The following is a 21768-nucleotide window of genomic DNA, read 5'->3' as shown; positions in this document are numbered from 1 at the left end:
TATTTATGTATGCAATAGTTTATTTATCTCCACCTATGCATGTACTTCAACAAGACAGAGATTAATTTATGTTTATTAAATTTCAAGTATAGCAACAATGCTGTTAAATTTATAAAACAATTTCATAATCTCCAACCATGTATATGAGCATATGAGTGGTTCAATAATAAAGAAAAAAGTGCATAATACAAATTTTGGCATCACCTTTATACTTCGACTCAACATATATGGCATTGTCAAGAAAACAAAACTAAACAAAATAAATACATATAATAATTGAATAAAAATTAATAAGATGACAATAGGCAAAACTTAAACCCCAAACAATCATTAGGAATAAATAATTTTATGTCCCTATTTTTACAAAATTAGCAAGAATAACTAATAACCGTTTGAAATAAAATTTGAATACCTCATCCATAATTTATTACATAAAATATTGAAGTAGAATACTTAATAGAATTTTTGTATCACAGGTTGAATTGTGCTTTCATTTTGAGTTCCTTCTCTTTCCCCTACTTCACAGCTCTTTAATGCTAACCGTATTTCTCTTAGCATCTCAACAATGCCAATCCCTTTCCTACAAAATCATGCAATACGTTTGTGATTATTGATACTCACAATAGAAAGTAGCTTGTAATAGACCCTATCTGTTTTCATCCATGCTCTATCCTACAGCTGTTAGAAAATATGCAAATAAGCTTGTGCTACAGAATTTTTTCGGTAAAAAATAAAACATTAAAATGATAATAATTGACAAAAGTAAACAAGCATTAACAAATTTCCAATTTTGTAATATAGTCTTCATAACCTAGTTCTCAATTAAAATATTACTTAATGCTGCAAAACACACACAAAAAAAACCATTAGTGTTTTTTATCATTACTAAAAATTGATATTCAAATGCAACTAAAATCTTTCATAATTTGAGAAGAGGAAAACATTCTACACCCAACATCCGCTTACACTTTTTGTGTGAATGAGTGATTGTATAGAGAACAATGATTCCATGTTTAATTTTTTAATAGTCAATATATACAACAAATAAAAAACAATATGAAATTTAAAAAAAACAGAAGTTTAAATTTTAAACTAGGTTTTCCAGATCCACTCAGCATATTCATTTAGTTTTAGGGATAAAATGTCAAACAACATCAACCTATCGAGTGGCTGAAAACACATTCAAATTGATGTGTTGAAGGTGGCTAAAGAAGGGGATGAATCTTTCTACGTGCTCCATATAGAATAAGATGGAAGCTATCATGCATATAATCAGTGAAATTATTTTTGTCATGAGCTTTAGACTATCTAAATGTATACTAGAAATATTAGAAATATTTTGCATCATTAATTTCACTCGATTACTGCAGCCGCTTACAAAATAAAATTATTCTTGTGGGCTTCTCTATGTTCAACATTACATTAGTGTTGGAATGGTGTTGGCACCTTAAAAATCTTATAAGAGGTTTCTCAATAACTCCGGTTAGTCAATTCAAATAATACTACAATTATCTACTCGCTCAAGTGCATGTGTTTCACTTATAGAAGATCACGAAGTAATTATTTATTCCTAATGATTGTTTGGGCTATCGTAAAATCATGATTACAGTGGAAACGTATCAAGTGTTTGAAACCATGAAAGGAAACAAGTAAAAGTCACACATTTTGTCTAGCAATGCTAGCACAAAACCATGACTTTAGTGGCAAACACTGAAACCACACCAACAAAAAAAATCAAGACACAATGTTAATTCACACTTTTCACTTGGCATTGCCACCTAATTAACACAACTAAGGAAAAGCCAAACAATACAAAAGGATGGTGTCGTACTATCTAATCAGCCTATTATAGAAAGAAGTTAGGGGTTAAAGCTTTGGTGGCCTATTCAAACATGTTTGCCTTCATTCCAAAATATACCACAATTCTTATTTCTAGCAGAAAGCTTCTAGTTTTCCTTGAATTTGAATGTAGAGGTCTGAAATTTTGGCACCAAGGGAGGATAGTCGTCGAGTTGCAGTTATGTGAAAGCTCTCAGCATATTAACCAACTTATCTTTCAAAATCCTTCAATTTGTTACTGCTGTCACACTTAACACCTCTTTTTAAAGCGCTATTCTGTCAATTATAGACGGGTTACTCCATGTTTTCAGATATTTCAAGCCACACAGAGCAAGATGAAGTCCATTACAATAATAGAATTGATTGAAAATATCATGGAGCCTAAACATGATTATCAAACAGCTTATATCATGTTTGGGATACAATACCGGATCATTTGAAAATATCCTAGACTTGAAGATAGATGAAAGAGCTGGAGCAGGGAGCAAATGGTAGTCAAATTAGTAGAAAGTGGACTTAGCCCAGCTGATTCCTTCATTAAAGTAATATTGTAATATTTAGTTGATAATGGTAAATTAAGTCTTTTGGATAGACTTTAGGAATATTCTTTTATTCTTTTAGTTAAGTTCTTATCCTTTGCTTCCTTCGTTGTTGATCTTATCCTTATCACTTTCTTTAAGGAGACTTTTGCTCATTGGTAAAGATTGAATATCATGGTAATCATTTTCTGTTATTACTTTCTGTATTATAGTATTAAAGCCCAGGTGACACCTTGGGATTGGTGAAAGCGTGAATTCTATGGACTGTTGCAGTGACGGATTGCGCACACGTGACACAGAAAGTGCCAAACATGTGTTGTATGCCTCAGTATGGCACTATTTGAAATCGTACAAATTCAAACAAAAACAAGTTGCAGGGTTGGCAAAATCATGGAATTGTTTTGAAAATTTCGTAGTTTTTTAGTTTGAAAATTTTCACCATTTTCTGAACAAAAATCAAGGATTTTTCAGCAAAATTGTGTCTGATTCTTCCCTAAAATTGCATGGTATCTTTGTTCAATAAATCATGCCGCCTTTTTTTTTGCAGAAAATTGCATGCTGGAAATTGCGTCATTCTTTCTATGCAAAATTGCAATTTTAATGCTTGTTTTTGGTGATTACTCATTAAATCATAGGTTTTTTTTGTTGTTTTCTGTAGTTTTCTAGACTTTCTACAGCAGCCGAAAAGGTTTCATTATTTTTTGTAATTTTGGATTGTGGGATGGATGGCATCATTGCCCAACATCATGTTGGAAAGTAGCCAATGCTTCACTGGCAGTATTTCTCATAGGGTAAAACCAAAAGAGTCTCACAGTATCTAGATTGAATTCTAGAATTAGACTTATCTTCATTACCTCTGAACACACATCTGGTGCCTTTGGTCATCTTTATTTTTTTTTGTTTTCCAGATACTTCAATTGATATTGAAATAACCTTGTTTGTATAAGTATTATTTCCACTAAAAATCTGTCAAATGAAAGATAGCTTGGGGACGAGAATGTCCTGCCATTTTGCATGATTAATTGCAAAGGCCAAAAATCCTTAAACTCTAGACATGGAAATATTGTACATTTGGATCTAAAACATTCAGCAACAAGATCTACAAACTACAATCAACAATGAACAGAAAGCTGAGACAAATATTAGGGCAAAACTCCTAGAGAATACGGGGGTGAGCTTGGCTCCTTAATTGGTTAGACTCTTCATTCCTCCAGGTGCCCTCATGGTGACATACTGGAGAAGGTTTAGGTCCATGCATTGGCATAAGTTTCTTCATTTCATTAAAGATATATAACAATCCCGTTTTTCCTTGTTTTTATGCCAATAATCTTGAAAAAGACTTACACCTGGTTTAATATTCATGAAGCAAAGTTGTGATCAATGGATTATGTTGCTTCTTCTGTATTTAATGAATCTGATTATTTTTCAACTCAATCAATTAACAAACTAAAATTTAAAAAAATATAATATTTTAAAAAAGAGTCTGATCAGAAAACATTCTGGAGCCAAAATAATAGGACTAAACAAGTGTGAACACACAAAATGTGGACAATTCCAGGCTTTCAGGAGTCTTGCTTAGTGTCTAATCTTTGTATGCAGTTAAAGTCCGCCAATATCTGCTAATTCTTGTGATGTATATTCTTTTGGTAGGCTTGATGAATGCCAAATCTCAATATGTAAGGAAACCCTGTTCATGTATACAAGTTGATGTGATGTAAACACACCGAGATAATAAAACTGACATGTACATTGCATTTTGGATTTTCTCTAGCATCAATAGTTCTTTAATGCTTAAGTATGACACCGTCTAATATTTTAATTTGGACTACCAACATAGCATAACAAACTGCAGCTGCTTGCCAGAAGCATTCTGCATCTCAATTGTGATATTAGACTCTTCAAGTGCATTGTTGTGTGTGAGAAAGATCAGGAAACATTAAACTCAGAAGAAGAAATGATAATAGGTACAACCAATAATGATAGGAATTCAAGAAATGCCTAAAGCATCTCACACAGAGTATAAGGGTTTACAAAGAACCGTGCATGCAGAACAAAGTAAAACAGTAAGAATAAGTCACACCACTAGTCTGCATACATGGAATCATCAGGAAGTGTTGAAAACTGATTTAAGTTACCCCTCCCAGAAAGAGAAAAATGGAGCATAACATTTTTGTGCATGTATGTGCAAGCAAGAAAGTGTGGTTCTTTGTGCAGGTGTGTGGGTGGCTGGGTGTGAGGTTGTGTATGTGAGTGAGATAGGGAGAGAGACGAACAGTGCGCTTATGCCGACAATTGCCAGAGGACGTGGGTAATCTTCAATCTCTTTTTCTTGCTTTATAAAATTATCTGCAGTGTCTCCATCAGAAAGTCTGTAAGTTTCTTCCTCTATAGATTTGTTTTCTTCTACCAGCATATGTTTACCACCAGTTGCGCTTTCAGGGCAACCAATTTTTGCCATGTGTTCAGATATAGAATCAAACTTTTCTCTTGCCTACAAATATAGATTAGTCATAAAAGACTTCTGCATGGCATAACACACAATAATATATAAAAGTAACAGAACCAACACCAGAAATGTAAGCATTCAAAAAGGAACTATAAATGCATAAAATCAGAAACCCGCAATTTCAAATAATACACATCAGTGTAGTAATGAACCTCTGGAAGATCAAGCTTGTTAAGAACCACCATGTGGGGCCTCTCCAGGTAAGATGGGTTGTACATGAGTAATTCCTGCATAAAAACAAATCTTCACGTTTGAGCTAACTTAGAGATACGTGATGAAATATCAACATGTGACAAAAAAGGATAAAGGAACAACACAACAATTTATATCCCACTTTGACCTAATGCAATATGGAAATATATCACAAAGGATAAGCATTCCAAAATTACAAAGCTTTCTAACATTAAGTCAAACAGTTCTGGTGTAACTGAAAATCACATCACAATTAAATTATTATTATTTGATCAATTACCCCATCATTAGAGCCAAACGGTGTAAGAGAGCTAAAATTAAAATCTGCGTGTGCCCCCTGTTCATGGGGTACGGGGACTTATCTGTAGACAAACCCAAGAATGGGAATAATTCAGACTGCTCCTCCTAAGGGATAGTTCAAACTGAACCTCAATGAAGATTTGAGAGGAAACCCTAGAAACTTGGGAGATGGTTGCATAATTAGGAATCATGGCTGGAAGTTGATCAGAGTAGCTTCAAAGAGATTAGTGTCCACAACTAACAATGAAGTGGAAGCTCAAGCACTCCTTAGTTTGCAAATCTGTAAACTATACAATATCAAAAAAAGTGCAAATTGAAGGTGATTAAACGGTCATTGTAATTTTTGTCAAAAAGAGGGGGTCCTCGAACTAGAAAACAAATAATATACAAAGGCATTGTCAGCCCCTCTTAGATTCCCTCTCGGCCTTCACAATTGAACATGTTTATAGAGAACCAAATTAGCAAGTGGACTCCCTTGCCAGTTTTGCCAATGACATGAAGAGAGAAAGTCTTGTTGATAACTCAGCTCAAACATGGCAAGATATTAATCCTTGTATATTCATTAACCCAACCTTCACAACTTGTGATGATAAACTAAGTTACCAATCCTAGTATTGGTTTGGGTTCAAGTTCAAGGGTTCAGTTCCTGGGTACAATCAAAAAAAATTGTGGGGTTGGGTTTGTTTTGGGTTCGTCCATACAAGAACATATAATATATAATAAACAAAACCACCATAAAAATAAAAAAATATTAAAATGTCAATTAGTCAAACTCAAATGTCATGATATATATAAAAATTAAATAACAATGTCAATTGTCAATTGTCAAAAAACAGCTATCATTGATCAAACATCATCATATGGGTCTTCAAAACTATCATCACCATCTATATTAGATGATGTAGGTATTGGTAAATTAGAAGAACCAAAAACAATGTCAGCATTGGCACTGGTACTAGTACTAGCACAAGCACTCTCATTGTAATGTCACAAATTTTGAAGAAGGATTAATTAATTAAGTTGTCCAAATTATTTATATATTTTATGGATAGCTTGATTAATTAATTAAATTAATAATATTAAGTTAATTATTTATAAAGTTATCCAATAAATTAAAAATTAAAAGATGACTTTATATTTAATTAATTTAATAAAGTGACTAATTAAATATTATTTCATAAAGTCACTTCTAGAAGCTTGTGGATGGTGGGGATAAAAAAGTATTTAAGGAGATCAAGTCGAAGCTTCAAGATAGGGGATTTTGGATTTGATGAACTGTCTAATGCTTTGCATTAGTTGAATCTCCGAGGACGCAAACCTTCAGCAGATTGATAGAAGGGCTGGACGAAACCCTAGTTCTTCTTCTTGGGAGTGGATTCGTGACGGAGTCTACATCAGCACCAAATTTGTGAGTCTGCTTTCAAAGACAAATTTGCAACTGAGAGGAAGATATTCCAGTCTTCCTATTTGAGCTTAATTTGTGGCCAAAGGCCAGCTTACTAAGATCCGATTTGGAGAAGTCAAATAGAGATAATTTGATGATTAGAGGACTACATTGATTTGTACCAAGAGTTGACTGTATCTTAGTTCTGAGTCAATGCTTCAGTCATAAATTAGAATTTTGTCATGATTCATGGTAAACCACGATCTGCTATTATTTCCTTGCTAGAGCTACATAACATTCATTGGAGATCAGCACTGGCATTGGGGACATTGGGCGATTTATGCAGAAGCATTTTGGGGTTTTTTTGTGGTGTTTGCAGGGGTTATAGCAATCTGGAACAAAATCGCATCAGAACCCTCATCTTCCATGATTTTGCTCATATGTCATTTTTGAAGCACCATTCCTAGGATTGGAAGACAACGCTAATATAAGGGGACAAAGGTGATTCAGTTTGAGGCATTTTGGAGGGTGTAAATGTGGTGAAAACAGGCCTAATCAGTCTGAGCTAAAAATCATACCAGTCTGCACCTTTACTTCGATTTGCTCACAACTCCCTAAATTGGCATCAAACATCATTGAGGGAGGTAGCGCCACATTAGGGAAGCTTAGGCAAACATTTTGGAAGACAAGATTGAAGGCTAGCAGCAGCCAAATAAATATTACCAGTCCCATCCTCATTGCAGCAGGGGCAACTTCTGAAGATAAGGATTGATCAGCTAATTGGAGGCTTCTTGATAAATGATATTGCTTGCTTCTTCCTGGCGTTTAATTCCAGGTTCTTGGCATTATCATTTCATTGTAATTTCAGACTGAGTGTTTAGGTTAGTTACAGACATTTGTCCTCAGAAAGTCTGAAAAGTGGTCTTAATAACAGTCCATGTATATGATCTTATTGCTGCCAATGTAATGTCTTGTTTGATAATCAATAAGATTAAGAAGAAAGGAGTTTTGATCTGCATTCACATTCATGTTTATCTAAGGGTGCATGACAACTGTTCATCATAATGTCAGTTGCTGTTAGTTATGATTCTTGGGTCTAATTTCATATATATCATCAATAGATAGTTGCATTTGTGACTCTAGTTAACTATCGATCAAGAAGAATCAATTAGAAGTTGATTATTCATAAGATATTCATATATGATGGTCTTCATTACAAACTGAAAACTCTGTCAGCATAACACACAAACTTCAGAGCAGCATAACACAGTTTGGACAGCAAAATATTCCTTGTTTTCAGTCATCATAGGACGGGATATTTCAGTGGTATCAGAGCTATCATCCTACCATCCTGTTGGGAAAATCTTTGAAAATCAGAACAAAGGGAAACATGGCTTTCGACAAATCCACTATTGATTTGATGCGGAATTTGTATGATTTGTTGAATGATCCGGAAGCAAAACAGGGATTTCTAGGAATGTTTGGGAAATCGAAAAGAAAGGAAATTTCTCAGCCTACAAGTGATCATGGGAAAACATTCAAAGAGGAGCATGGTATAAGCAGGAATGAAATGAGAAGAGAAGGTGTATGCTTCACTTGGAAAGGTCCTTGGGAGCTCAATCACAAATGTATAGATGAAAGGATGGTTAAAGAAAATGGGACAAGCAAGAAAGAGAATGAAGAACAAACTGTTTCAAGTAAGAATTGCTTGATATTGTTCGTTGGTGATCTAGAAATTTACCTAGATAAAGGTTGTGAAGAGGTTGGTCTAGTTCAAAGAGGTGGCATGATAGAAATCTAGGATGTCTCCAATGAAGTTCATGTATCTTCATCTGATGGGGAATTGTCTGAAAATAATGATGTAATAACAGCCACTTCTATGGCGCAAATTAATGATGATTCCAAAGAAAGCAAAGAGGAGAAGGTTAGAATTCTGATTTTGGACAACAGCTGTTTACCTCCTCATTCTCATGAGTTTGCAGCTTTAACTCATGGAATGACAAATGAAGAGAAGTCTACAAATGCAGGCATTCATAGTGCAAGTGTTGAAAATGAAGTTTCCAATAAGGAGGTGCATGTAAGAGTTGAAGGCGTGACACAAATGCATGACGGTGGTTCTGATTGTTATAACAGCAGTGATACATCACTTCATCCTCAGGGTGATGCAGCCTTTAATCATGGAGAAGACAATGTTATGGAGTCACCTAATGTTGGCATTTAGGTTTGAGAAGATGAACAAGAGTTATTGGTTGATGATGCATCTAGTAAAAGATCTGATTTTGTGCATCATAACATAGAAGATGTAAAGAGGACTCAAGACATGTGTGACGAATGGTTAAGGAAAGCTAGGCAAGCTAAGTTGCTAGCTGCCCAAACAGGGCAACACTTGCAAAGGGTCAAGGAGCGCTGCAATCATATATATCAAACAATACAACAAAGAGAAGCATATATTTGATCATTCTTTCTTCCAATGAAAGAAGACATAGAGATGGAGCATGAGCAAGGTAAATATGATTACAAATCAACTCTAGAGGAGTCACATATTGCTTCATTGGGTTTTCATGATGATCAAGAAGTTGAAAAATATGCAATCACGGATGAGCATATTGACCTTATGAGATCCGCCACACATGAATTACCTTGGGGTGTGTAATGTCCCCAAAAATCCACAATCTATAAAACATAAAAAAAAAAGGCGATTTAACATTCGTTCATGATATGAATGTTTGATCTAGAGTATAGCTTAACCAATACTTTTAAGGTTATTGTTTTATCAATAAGTCAATATCATATTTAGTTCCTAATGAGACCAAGAGGACTAGATGCAGTAGGATGCCCGTAGCACTTATCAGGCCCAAGGGCGGTACACTCCCCCTCGGCTCAACTGCGGCAGACCTTAAGTCATCCGCAGTGGGTGGCCTACCTGACAGAGGCCTAGTTCTTGCTATCCTTGCTGCTCTATTCGTCATATGTTTCACTGGGTTTGGATATGTAATTGTCTCATTTATCATTGTGTTAATATTTTAACCTATTCCTACTAATCTTATAATTGACAACGCCATTCATTTAAATTGCTCATAGTTGTAGTTCTTTCATTAGTTAATGGAATATATGGGGGTTCATTATACATCTGCGTATACCATCTACATATACATATATATGTATATATATGTATATGTAGATGGTATACGCAGATGTATAATGAACCCCCATATATATATATATATGTATATATATAAACCTTTATTAATCTATTGTATTAATCTATATTCATATACAAATACATTGCAGTAAATCTGTATATATATAAATGCATTGAATTAAAAACTATATATATATTCCTATACCCATGCATTGAATGACCATCTATCTATACGTATATCCTTACGTATGAATTCTCATGATCTCTATACTTCCTACTACAAAGTAAGCATGAGTGGGTGTAGATTCTTACCTGCGTCCCTGGCTATCCTCCAACCTATCGTTATTTCCTGCGACCTCCTTTTTTTTTCTTCCGCCTCACGTCATGCATTTTAATACCAGCTGGGGGGGGGGGTGTTGGAGCGGACCCAACCAGGGGTCGTGACTGCTGAGGGAGGAGGTGAGCGGTGGTGACTGTTGGAGTCACCGCTCCCTGGTCCACTCGTATCTCCTTTCGGGCGCCTTAGTCTACACGCACCGCATTCCATACAATGCGATCGCTGGGTGCAATACGCCCTTGTAATATAGTCAAGGTTTAGCGTTGATTTATAAGGTATTGATACATTATAAGAAATTTGTATTGTATATTAATATTGGTTCTATTTAATAATATCGTAAGGTGATAAGATATTATTCCTTAATAATAATAATTATAATGTATTAAGTTTTATATTGTATATTAATATTATAGTTTATATTTATTTAGTAACACATTATATGGTAAATGTTATGTATCAATAATTATATATTTAATTAACAACATTTTATGGTAAAGTTCAATTAAGAGTTAATAATTAAAAAATGATCATTATATTAATATAAAACAAGGAGTCATTTCTGATTAAATAATGGAAGGTATAAATGTTTTCTTTTATTAATTAATTACAAAAAATGTGGGGTTATGACAGGGTGTTAAGGAAGACACCTACATTTCAAATTTGGGGTGGACACCTATTTCTTATGATAAGGCAGCTATCTACTTGTTGATTGGTGATTCAATTTCCCTTGATTCTGCATGGGTTAGTGGCTGTCCTATTTTGTCTTCCAATGCATTTTCAGATTTGACATGGTCTACATCAATTATTCAATGGCACGAAAGTGTGTGGGGACATACCTATTCGATGGGCAATGAGTATGAGATGGATTTCTTTGGTTTACGATGGTATGTTGACATCTATGACATCATTCATGTTGCTGATCTAAGTTATCATAGCAATGTTGGGTGGTCGTTTGTGTTGTTTCATTGGTATGTGGGAGTTCATTTCCACATTTCCTTGTTGGTCAGCATTCCAGGATGGGAGATTCATGGTGATTTAAAGAGTCATTTCATCTTCATCACATATGGTAGGACTGATGGATTGGTTTGGGATCCGGGTATTGTTAGGGTTGAGGCTTACACTCCTGTGGCATGTGATGAGGTGACTGGATCGATTCAGCAGATTCCATTGGTGTTACAGGAGCTTTTTGGTGACGACAGGTACATTACACATATTTTCCCTTGGGATCCAGGTGGAGTGGAGTTTTTCTTGCAGCTGGGATTGCTTGGGGACAAACAATTTCAGGAGGGGCAGATTGTAATGTCCCCAATTTTGAAGAAGGATTAATTAATTAAGTTGTCCAAATTATTGATATATTTTATAGATAGCTTGATTAATTATTTTAATTAATAATATTAAGTTAATTATTTATAAATTTATCGAACAAATTAAAAATTAAAAGATGACTTTATATTTAATTAATTTAATAAAGTGACTAATTAAATATTATTTCATAAAGTCACTTCTAGAAGCTTCTGGATGGTGGGGAGAAAAAGTCTTTAAGGAGATCAAGTTGAAGCTTCAAGATAGGGGATTTTGGATTTGATGAACTGTCTGATGCTTTACATTAGTTGAATCTTTGAGGACGCAAACCTTCAGCAGATTGATAGAAGGGCTGGACGAAACCCTAGTTCTTCTTCTTGGGAGTGGATTCGTGACAGAGTCTACATCAGCACCAAATTTGTGAGTATTCTTTCAAAGACGAATTTGCAACTGAGAGGAAGATATTCCAGTCTTCCTATTTGAGCTTAATTTGTGGCCAAAGGCCAGCTTACTAAGATCAGATTTGGAGAAGTCAAATAGAGATAATTTGATGATTAGAGGACTACATCGATTTGTAACAAGAGCTGACTGTATGTTAGTTCTGAGTCAATGCTTCAGTCATAAATCAGAATTTTGTCATGATTCATGGTAAACCACGATATGCTATTATTTCCTTGCTGGAGCTACATAACATTCATTGGAGATCAGAATTGGCATTGGGGACATTGGGCGATTTATGCAGAAGCATTTTGGGGATTTTTTGTGGTGTTTGCAGGGGTTATAGCAGTCTGGAACAAAATCGCATCAAAACCCTCATCTTCCATGATTTTGCTCATATGTCATTTTTGAAGCACCATTCCTAGGATTGGAAGACAATGCTAATATAAGGGGACAAAGGTGATTCAGTTTGAGGCATTTTGGAGGGTGTAACTGTGGTGAAAACAGGCCTAATCAGTCTGAGGTAAAAATCGTACCAGTCTGCCCCTTTACTTTGATTTGATTACAACTCGCTAAATTGGCATCAAACATTATTGAGGGAGCTAGCGCCACATTAGGGAAGCTTAGGCGAACATTTTGGAAGACAAGATTGAAAGCTAGCAGCAGTCAAATAAACATTACCAGTCCCATCCTGATTGCAACAGGGGCGACTTCTGAAGATAAGGATTGATCAGCTGATTGGAGGCCTCTTGATAAATGATATTACTTGCTTCTTCATGGCGTTTAATTCCAGGTTCTTGGCATTATCATTTCATTGTAATTTCAGACTGAGTGTTTAGGTTAGTTACAGACATTTGTCCTCAGAAAGTCTGTAAAGTGGTCTTAATAACAGTCCATGTATATGATCTTATTGCTGCCAATGTAATGTCTTATTTGATAATCAATAAGATTAAGAAGAAAGGAGTTTTGATCTGCATTCACATTCATGTTTATCTAAGGGTGCATGACAACTGTTCGTCATAATGTCAGTTGCTGTTAGATATGATTCTTGGGTCTAATTTCATATATATCATCAATAGATAGTTGCATTTGTGACTCTAGTTAACTATCGATCAAGAAGAATCAATTAGAAGTTGATTATTCATAAAATATTCATGTATGATGGTCTTCATTACAAACTGAAAACTCTGTCAGCATGACACACAGTTTGGACAGCGAAATATTCCTTGTTTTCAGTCATCATAGGACAGGGGATATTTCGCTCATGTTCCCTAGTTGGCTAACCTTCAATATCAAGTGCAGCAAAGGGGGAAGTGGAAGCATCCAAGTAGATATGCTCTGGCTTGATATCCTCTTTCCTTGTGTCCCCTTGTGCACTGTAGCCACTTTCTATGCAAGGAACCACAAGTTCGAATACACATACACCAAGTCCTCTATCTTTTTTAAGTGTATTTGATTGCATTTTATCAAGTGGATGTAGGATAATGTGCTCCAATAACTCTCAAATGCAAATGAACTAGCATCCTATTAAGACAAAATTAGAGAGTTAAGAGTTCCAAATTTTTTAACTTAAAATATAGATAAAACTTAAACGATAAAAGATTTTTGTTATAAAACTTATTTGCAATAAAGATTTGATCCGAAGACGTTGTAAGTGTGTGAATGATTGGTCATGCAAAAACCACCATGTCATGTCCCTTTTTCCAAAAAATAGAAACTTACAAAAAATAGTAAGTCCCCATTGTCCAAAAATAGTAAGTTGACGACATAGGAAAGTTTGAAAAAATAAATATTAATTTAATATATTTTTTATTTTGATGCAAATGACATTTATGATTTTATCAAACAAATAAATATTAATTTCATAGTTTTAAGACTCGTGGACTCGCCACGGACTCGCGAGTCCATGGGAGCCACAAGTCGACTCGCCAAGGACTCATGAGGCGAGTCCTGGTGAGTCTTTTGCTCGGACTCGTGAGTCTTTCATATGGACTCGTATAGCCCAGAAAACACACCATTCAAACAATAAAACTCAGTTTTTTTTTCCCCCTCATTTGGCATTTTTGCTTGATTATAACAAGTTTGTAGGGTTTGAAGGAGAGGAAAGAAGATAAAATAAGAAAAATTGAGCTATATTAGGAGAAATACAAAGAGGAAGATGTAGTCTTCTCTTTAGTTTGTTCATTGTTGTTTTTCACATTTGGGGTTGGACATATCATTATATGTAATTTTGTAAACATTTATAAACTTATGCTGCTATTATACATTTTAGAGTTGAAACTATGAGAATGAATGATGAAATTTCAAATATTGCATGTTTGTAGATCATATGACGTGTAATGTTTCAATTATGGCTCTTATGTTCTCTAAATGCATTAATTTCTTTATGTTTTTTTTGTAAAACTACGGTTTTTTTTTTGCCGAGTCTTTCGCAAGTCTTTCACGAGTCCAAGTCCGAGTCCAATTTTTGGGTTTGCCAAGTCCGTGGCGAGTCCGAGTTTTAAAACTTTGATTAATTTAATGTCCTATTTGGTGGCATTGGTTTTAGGACAATTTCCTTGGCATCTTTGGGTATCTTTGGCTAAGTTATAATTTTGTTTCCTTCTCAAAAGATATTTAATTTAAATATCTTTCCTCCTTTTGGCATGGGGATTTGGAAAACTTCACTTGGACTGATTGTCGGCTTTAGTGGTAATTGGCAGTTTTGGTACAGCTCGCAACTCATAGGGAGTTTGTGGAGGTTAGGAGACGCTTGGCAAAAGGAAAGTTTCCTTTCCTCGGGAATGGAATTTTGGCGGCCTACTTTGAGTTTTGAAAGTGATTTCATATATGTATCGATTTCGATCCATTTTGGGATTATTCTTGTTGCAGATTTGACCAAAGATTATGCTTGTCTCTTTAGTGGTTGATAAACCAATGGAGAAGGAGACCGTAGAATAGGATGTTTGAAGGATTCCAAGCGATTCAAGGATAAGAATCAGAGGATTACCAAGTGATCTAAGACAGGAGTCAAGGATTACCATAGAATAATCTCATTAAAAGGTAATCATTGTGTAGACTGATATTAGTTTGATAGTTTATTTTAGTAGTTTGCAAGGATTTGGTTGAGGGTTTGTGTGAGAAGTGTGAGTTGCATTCTCTAGGATTTTTTGTAGCTTTCATAACAGTATAGAGAATGTATTTATTTTACTGTCATTTCATTTTTAATACATATTTTATCATCCCAAACAGTTGTTGCAAGTGTGGTGAAGTTTCATTGAAAGTGTGTTGCTTTGGTTGTTGTTCCCTAAGTCACCTAATTCAAATTCGAATTCGGCAACAATAAAATTCGGATGAAGTTTGACAAAAGGTTATAAATTCGAAAAAAAATTCGACATTAAATTCACCTATATAAATTTAAATTTTATAAATATATAAATAAAAAATTCATTAAATTATCAATATAACTTAAATTTTAAAATAGATTTGAAATACTATTATAAAATAAAATAAATTTGAAATGAAATGATCAAATTTATTATTTATTAAAAACAAATAATATTATATTAAATTTAAATTTAATATAAATATTTTACAATGTAAATTAAAATTATTAAAAATAAAACTATATTATGAATTTATAATACATTATAATAAATTTAAAATCTCCTCTTCATATTCCATAATTTATAACAACTTATCTTTATATATTACTAAATTAAAAATACATCATTATTTTAATACATTATCTTTATACATTAAATGGTCAAAGTGGTTGAATTTAATATGTATAATGAATTCCAATAAATTCCGATAAACTCCTCTTCAAAAGGGATTTTTTTGCAATGGGACGGCCAGAGCAGTTTTCATCAAATCGTTGGTTTTCATTTGTGCATGGCACCTTTCAGGTTTGTGGGGAAAAACCCTTGTTCCAGCACAGCGTAAGGAGAATATGCTTATTCATTTCCAGATTCGTGACGATAGAATATATTTCAATTTTAAAAACCCCAGTTTTGCTCCGTACAAATTTGTAATGTCCCCTTCTCAGTGATGTGCATTCGGTGGTCCATTGGCCTATTTTGGAGACCCGTAGGCTATTTGGAAAGGAGAATTAGGGTTTCCAACTTTTGTGGAGTTCTGCACGAGATTTTTAGGGTTTGTCATGAGGGAATTCTTCAGTTCTGCTTATGGTTTCCTTCTAGGTTTTCCATGAACTCCAAGGTGGCATAACATGCATTTGATTCTTTGGTGAAGTCAAAACTTACTATTTTTAGTAAGTTAGGGTTTGGCTATTTGGATGATGTAGTTCTACTGAGCTTTCGGAGCAATATTTCTTGACTTGCTATTTTTAGTAAGTGGCTATGTTGAGCATTTCTATTTTTAGCAGTCTCAGACATGGGCCTGACTCAGCATAGTTCAGTGGTCTTCATCGCAGAGCTTCATCCTTGATTTTGGTATTAATCAGTATTGGAGTTATAAGTTATTTAGAAAAATATTAATTCCTTATCCTAAGGTTTGATATTTAATTATTTTTATTACTGATTACTTGTCTTATGGGCAACTTAGGAAAAATATCCATCTGCAAGCAATATTGTTATTTTCCTAAGTCAGAGGCATTAAAAAGGTGGCATTGAGAAAAATGAAATATTTCATGTTTATATTATTTTATATTGCAAAGTTGCCACCTAGGAAAAAATTCGAACTTTGCCTAGGGAGTTTGGGAAAATTAACGCCATGTCTAGGGCAGGCTATGACATGAAATGAAATTGAATTTCAATAGTTTTGGGCGCCATTTGCATTTGAATTTCAGAGGGAAAAATCTATAAATATAGGTGCTTGGCCTCTCATTTGGTATCAAAAGAAAATATAATGTTATGCTGTCGGATTGATTCCAGACAATCTTCGAGGGTGAATACCTCCTAGGGCTCTTGACAGACTTCGAGTGTGAGACATCACTCCTAGCTGTAGTTGGATCTTCTGAATGTGTGGTTCGATTTCAGTGTGCATTTTCAGATTTCCAATGTGGTGTGGTTTTCAGTGGTGCAGATTTCAGTGTTGCTAGTTTTTGGTGTGGCTGTAGCACGTTTTAGTTCATAACTCTCAGTTCATGTGTCAGATCATTTTGGGTAGTGGCTCGTTCTCTTCCTATGCCATAGACGATCAAGTTTGTAAGTTTGTAGAGTTTAATGTTGAGTATTTAATTTTAAAATGCAAATCGTACTTCTTTCCTAGCAGTACTATGTTGGTCTGCCTAGGAATGTGTGCATAAATTCATTTGGGGGTATTGGGTGCAGTTTGTTGGTTCTAATCTCATCACCTGTCTTGTATCTCTCATTTGCATCCGTTTGGGGGTCATTTCGTTGAGTGTGAACAAAGTTACAAGCATTTTTGTGAGTTTCTAGGTTGCTGGTCTATGTGTTTCCAGCGCATGGGTTGCATATCAAAATCTGAAAAATTGTTAGTTTGGAGTGTTTCCTTGTGTGGAGTTGGTTTTAGAGTGTGTGGGTTCTTTGGAGTGTGTTTAGAGATAATTTGAGTGTGTGGGGAGTGATTTATAAGTGTTTGTGAGGATTTTAATGTTGCTGGTTTGTATTTCCAGCCTGCTGTTCATTCATATCAGATTTAGTTTTTTGGGGTTGAAGTTGGTTTTCAGGTGTGTGAGTCTATGGGTGTGGTGTGAAGAGTCTTGGTAATAAGTTGCAGCTGTTAGTTTGGGTTTTGGCATTTGAATATCCATGATGAATCATATTGTAATGCTTGTTAGTAGTACTAACAACAATTTATTTGAACTCTCTTCGTCCCATTGCATAAGTGGAAGAGGTTGGCCTTGCCGCCTAGTTTGGACAATGATTCTAGTAATTTTGTAATCCATGTTTGCATTGTAAAGTTGATTAGTAGTACTAACAACTATATACTTGGATTGTTGTTCTTTGGCCCATTGCATAAGTGGAAGAGGCTAGCTTGCCGCCTTCTTATCTATTGTAATTCTGTTCTCCCGCTGAATAAGCGATTAAGTTGATTGTAATCTCATTTTCAGTCCTCCCGTTGAATAAGCGGTGGAGTTGATTGCTATTTCATTTCTAGTCCTCCCGCTGCGTAAGTGGTAGAGAGATTGTTCTTCAGTTTCTTGCATCATCCTTGGCTGGTTCACCGCTAAGTGATTTTTAATATTCTCCATATCCCGCTGAAAAGTGGAAGGCACTAGCTTGCCGCCCAATCATTGTATTATTTCCAGTTATTTGAAGCTAACGATCCCCTCAACACCGTATGCTCTCACCTTCCCATATTGGGCACTTGGTGATCAGAAAGTGGAAGGGTTACAATTTCAGCATTATTGTATCTTCATTTCCTAACCTTAACAGGTTCTTGTTGTGATTGTAACTGGAAATAAATTGAAAAAAATTGTGGGGATATTACAGAATTTGAACGAATTTTTAATGTTTTATTGAAATTCACCAAATTTTGAATTTCATGTATGAAATTCAGCAAATGCGGTGACTTAGGACTTGTGCCTATTAGCACCATTTACTCTCAGTTTGAATAAGATTATTGTAGATGTTATTTGCTGTATGAATCCATTTCATGACAGTAAATAATCAGTTATTCATTGCTGCAAATCTGTACCTTAAAATTTAAATTGTTTAATAGTTTGTGTGAAGTTCATTGCATTCCAGATATGTTTGTTTAGTTATTTTCTTGGCTATGTTTGAAGCAATTTCAGTAATTTTGAAAAGATGTATTTTAAGGGTTTCAAATTATTTTCAGATCTGATATAAACTGTTTAAAAGGCTTATTATACACCAACTATGAGCATTGACCTTATACTTGTCTCAAAGAGCACCAATACTAAAGTTGTTGGCACATACAAAATCCATGAACTCAACCCTCACTACATCTCGCATGTCAGAATCAATGAAGAGTTTGCAAAGTCTTGCATTGTACCCTTGATTAACTTCAACATCTCTATATGGGACAATTCTTGTTGGCAATAAACACAACTCAACTATATAATATTTGGGACTCAATGCAAAGGCAATAAGATGTGGCAAAGTGGTCATTATGTACCATCTCTCTTCAATGATTTTGTGTAGTTGTTTGAAGAAAGTTTCTTTAAGATCTTTCTCTTTTGTATTTATGATGGCTTTCATCTTCTCAATCATTGAGTTGATGTCATCATATATCTCACCCAAACAAGGCCTATCCATGTCGATATAGCAAATCATGTTCATATGGGCTTAGTGTAATTAAGGGGACATTCAACACGATCCCACCAAATTTCATCTAGAATCATTTGCTTAACTATTTTTTGTCCTGGTAGTGCTAGATTGCCACCATATGGACCAATTTGGGCTGATGAACATGTTAGTAAGTGCCTTACAAACTTTCACAAGTCATCTCAACACAATTGTGTTGGAGGCAAATTGGGTCTCAACAACCTATTTGCAAATCAAATTAAATAAAAAAACAATTACAAAAATTAAAATTAAGATAAAATTAAAAAGTTTACTAAAGTGAAAGATTTTTAACTTACCTTCAGCACCACGAATTTCAAGAGTGTTCTAAATATGCTTTGTGAAATATGGTGGTTGGTGAAAAACATTTGGATCTCTTTGAGCTCAACATACAGTAGTTTGATCCAATAAATTTTGGTATCAAATTTTTGTAGCATAAGGTTGACGAAGTGGATAGCACAAGGTGTCTAAAAACTATAAATAACACTCTTCAACCAATAACCAAACTGCTCTACAATTTTTGGCACTATCTATTGTAACTTGCACAACATTTCGAGGGCCCACTTTCTCAATGGATTGACAAAGAATGTTAGCAATAAATGCACCATCTGTCACCTCCCCTTCACAATCCACTACTCTTAAAAACATTTCCCCTTTAGGAGACACTGCAATATTGATAAATGGTTAATTTCTTGTCTATTTGCATCCATTGAAAACAATGTACACCCTTATTTCTCACAGATCCTTTATGGTTTCAATGAATACTCTACAAACTTCACCTCTTTTCCCAATAAGGTGCTATGCACCTTCTCGAACCCAAGCCCTTGTACCTTGATGGAGGCTCATTAATTGCTTTCACCACTTGTTGCCAATGGGCTATAGGCTGGATTCTTAAAGTGGGCAGTGGCGTTGTTTGCTACTCGCATTCAAAAATAATTCAACAGACACTCAAAGTGGTTTTCCGATGGAATGGACAACTAGCATGGTTATCCCTCTTCACAAGGATGGAGATCTTAATAACCCATCTAACTATCGTACTATTATGGTGAATCCGCTTCTTGGAAGCTATTTGGGAGCATGATAGAGCGCAAAATCAGCAGTTGGGTAAAGAAGGAAGAAAAAAGAGCAATAGGACAGATTGGCTTTAGACCAAGGCACTCTACCATCGATCACTGCATCACTCTTAGGCATCTTATTGAAATTTTTTGGGACTTCCACAGTAGGGAAGCCTTTTGTTGTTTTGTAAATTTCTAAAAAGTCTTTGACATTGTGCCTAGGGACAAACTTTGGAAATGAATGAACTCACTCAATATTCCGAATGAGCTTAGAGTGGCAATGCATAGGCTTTATGACAGGTTAGAGCTAAAATCGGAACTAAATAAGGTATGTCGGAATGCTTTGGCAATGATATTGGACTAAAACAAGGATGATCCCTCCCCCCACTCTATTTGGCTTGTATATTGATAAACTTGAAGAATGGCTAAATTAAACCATTGGGGAGAGTGTCTAGCTTGCTAGATATGTGGTAAAACTACTTTATGCAGGCAATCTCATTCCAATTGTAAAAACTGCCCATGGTGTGAGAGACCATTTAAAAGCTTTTGAGATCTTTTGCTAGGAGGTTGGGATGCAGGTGAACACTAGCAAGACTAAGTTTATGCTTTTTTCTTTAAAGAGGCAGAAGCAATAGGTTAATTTCATCTTTGAAGGAAGTTCGTTAGAGATTGTGGAGAAATACAAGTACTTGGGAATTGATTTTCACAATAAGCTCAACTAGGAGACTTGTAGAACAAAATGGGTACAAGGGGTTGGAGGGATTCTTGTTTGCTGCAAAACAAGTGTAGACAAGCATAGTTATGGGATTGGAAACCAAGAAAACTCTTTTTGGTCTATTGGTCATGTTAGTTGTACTATACAGTTGTGATGTTTGAGGGAGCATCCTATCAAATCACAAATGGAAAAAAATTAAAAGAATTCAAAAGCATCTATCACCAATAGCCTCAAAGCCAAATCAATGGTCCCATATGAGATTCTCTTAGCTGAAGCATGAATGTTTCTGGTGGAGGCTTCAGCAATAATCCATTTGTTAAGCTATCTAAAAATGTTGAGAACATGGATAAATTCCACTGGCCCAAAATGGTTATTGAGTGTAATGTGTTGGAAATAGTTATTCGCTAATTTAGCTATGTAAACAAGGAGTGAACCTATTTCACATAACTAATTACATTAAAGGGAGTTGAAGTCAATAGATTCAACCTCGAAAGGTGAATGCTGGTTGATTTTTGTTTTTTCTCTTTGTTTGAGATGAAAATGAACTATGGAAAGATGTTTAAATGTAAGATCTAGGGCTAAAGGTGTAAAATTGACAAGAATTAACATTCAAAAGTAGTTTCGGATTTTATATGCAAACATAAGTACAAATCTAGGATTAGGAAGCTGAGAGGAACCTATGTCTGAAATCTGGGCCTAAAAGTGCAAGGCAATGTTGCTTGGGGTGACCTTGTCCTCAAAATGTCAAATGCGGGAAACAGGTGTCTTTCCGGGATCAGCATGCAATCCTAAGAGTTTCCCTGAAGTT

General features: G+C 35.0%; 1 protein-coding gene across 5 annotated transcripts in view; it reads right to left on the bottom strand.

The window, feature by feature from the left end:
* Positions 1–251: 251 nt before the first annotated feature.
* LOC131062630 (probable GTP-binding protein OBGC2) overlaps positions 252–21768 on the bottom strand; it is a 221799-nt gene continuing 200282 nt past the window's right edge. For 3 of the 5 annotated variants that reach the window (XM_057997895.2, XM_057997252.2, XM_057996621.2), the window contains exons 8-10: positions 5037–5111; positions 4652–4869; positions 252–580 (exon numbers count right to left, since the gene is read on the bottom strand). In XM_057997895.2, coding sequence (XP_057853878.2) covers positions 454–580; positions 4652–4869; positions 5037–5111 — 420 coding nt within the window. In that variant the 3' untranslated portion in view covers positions 252–453. The remainder of the gene's footprint in view (positions 581–4651; positions 4870–5036; positions 5112–21768) is intronic. The other 2 variants (XR_009111344.2, XM_057998602.2) reach the window with 2 other exon arrangements.

Source organism: Cryptomeria japonica, chromosome 3 (assembly GCF_030272615.1).
Source record: "Cryptomeria japonica chromosome 3, Sugi_1.0, whole genome shotgun sequence".
NCBI classification, from domain to species: Eukaryota; Viridiplantae; Streptophyta; class Pinopsida; order Cupressales; family Cupressaceae; genus Cryptomeria; species Cryptomeria japonica.
Note: the sequence above shows the minus strand (reverse complement) of the source record. Positions and strands in the feature narration are given on the sequence as shown.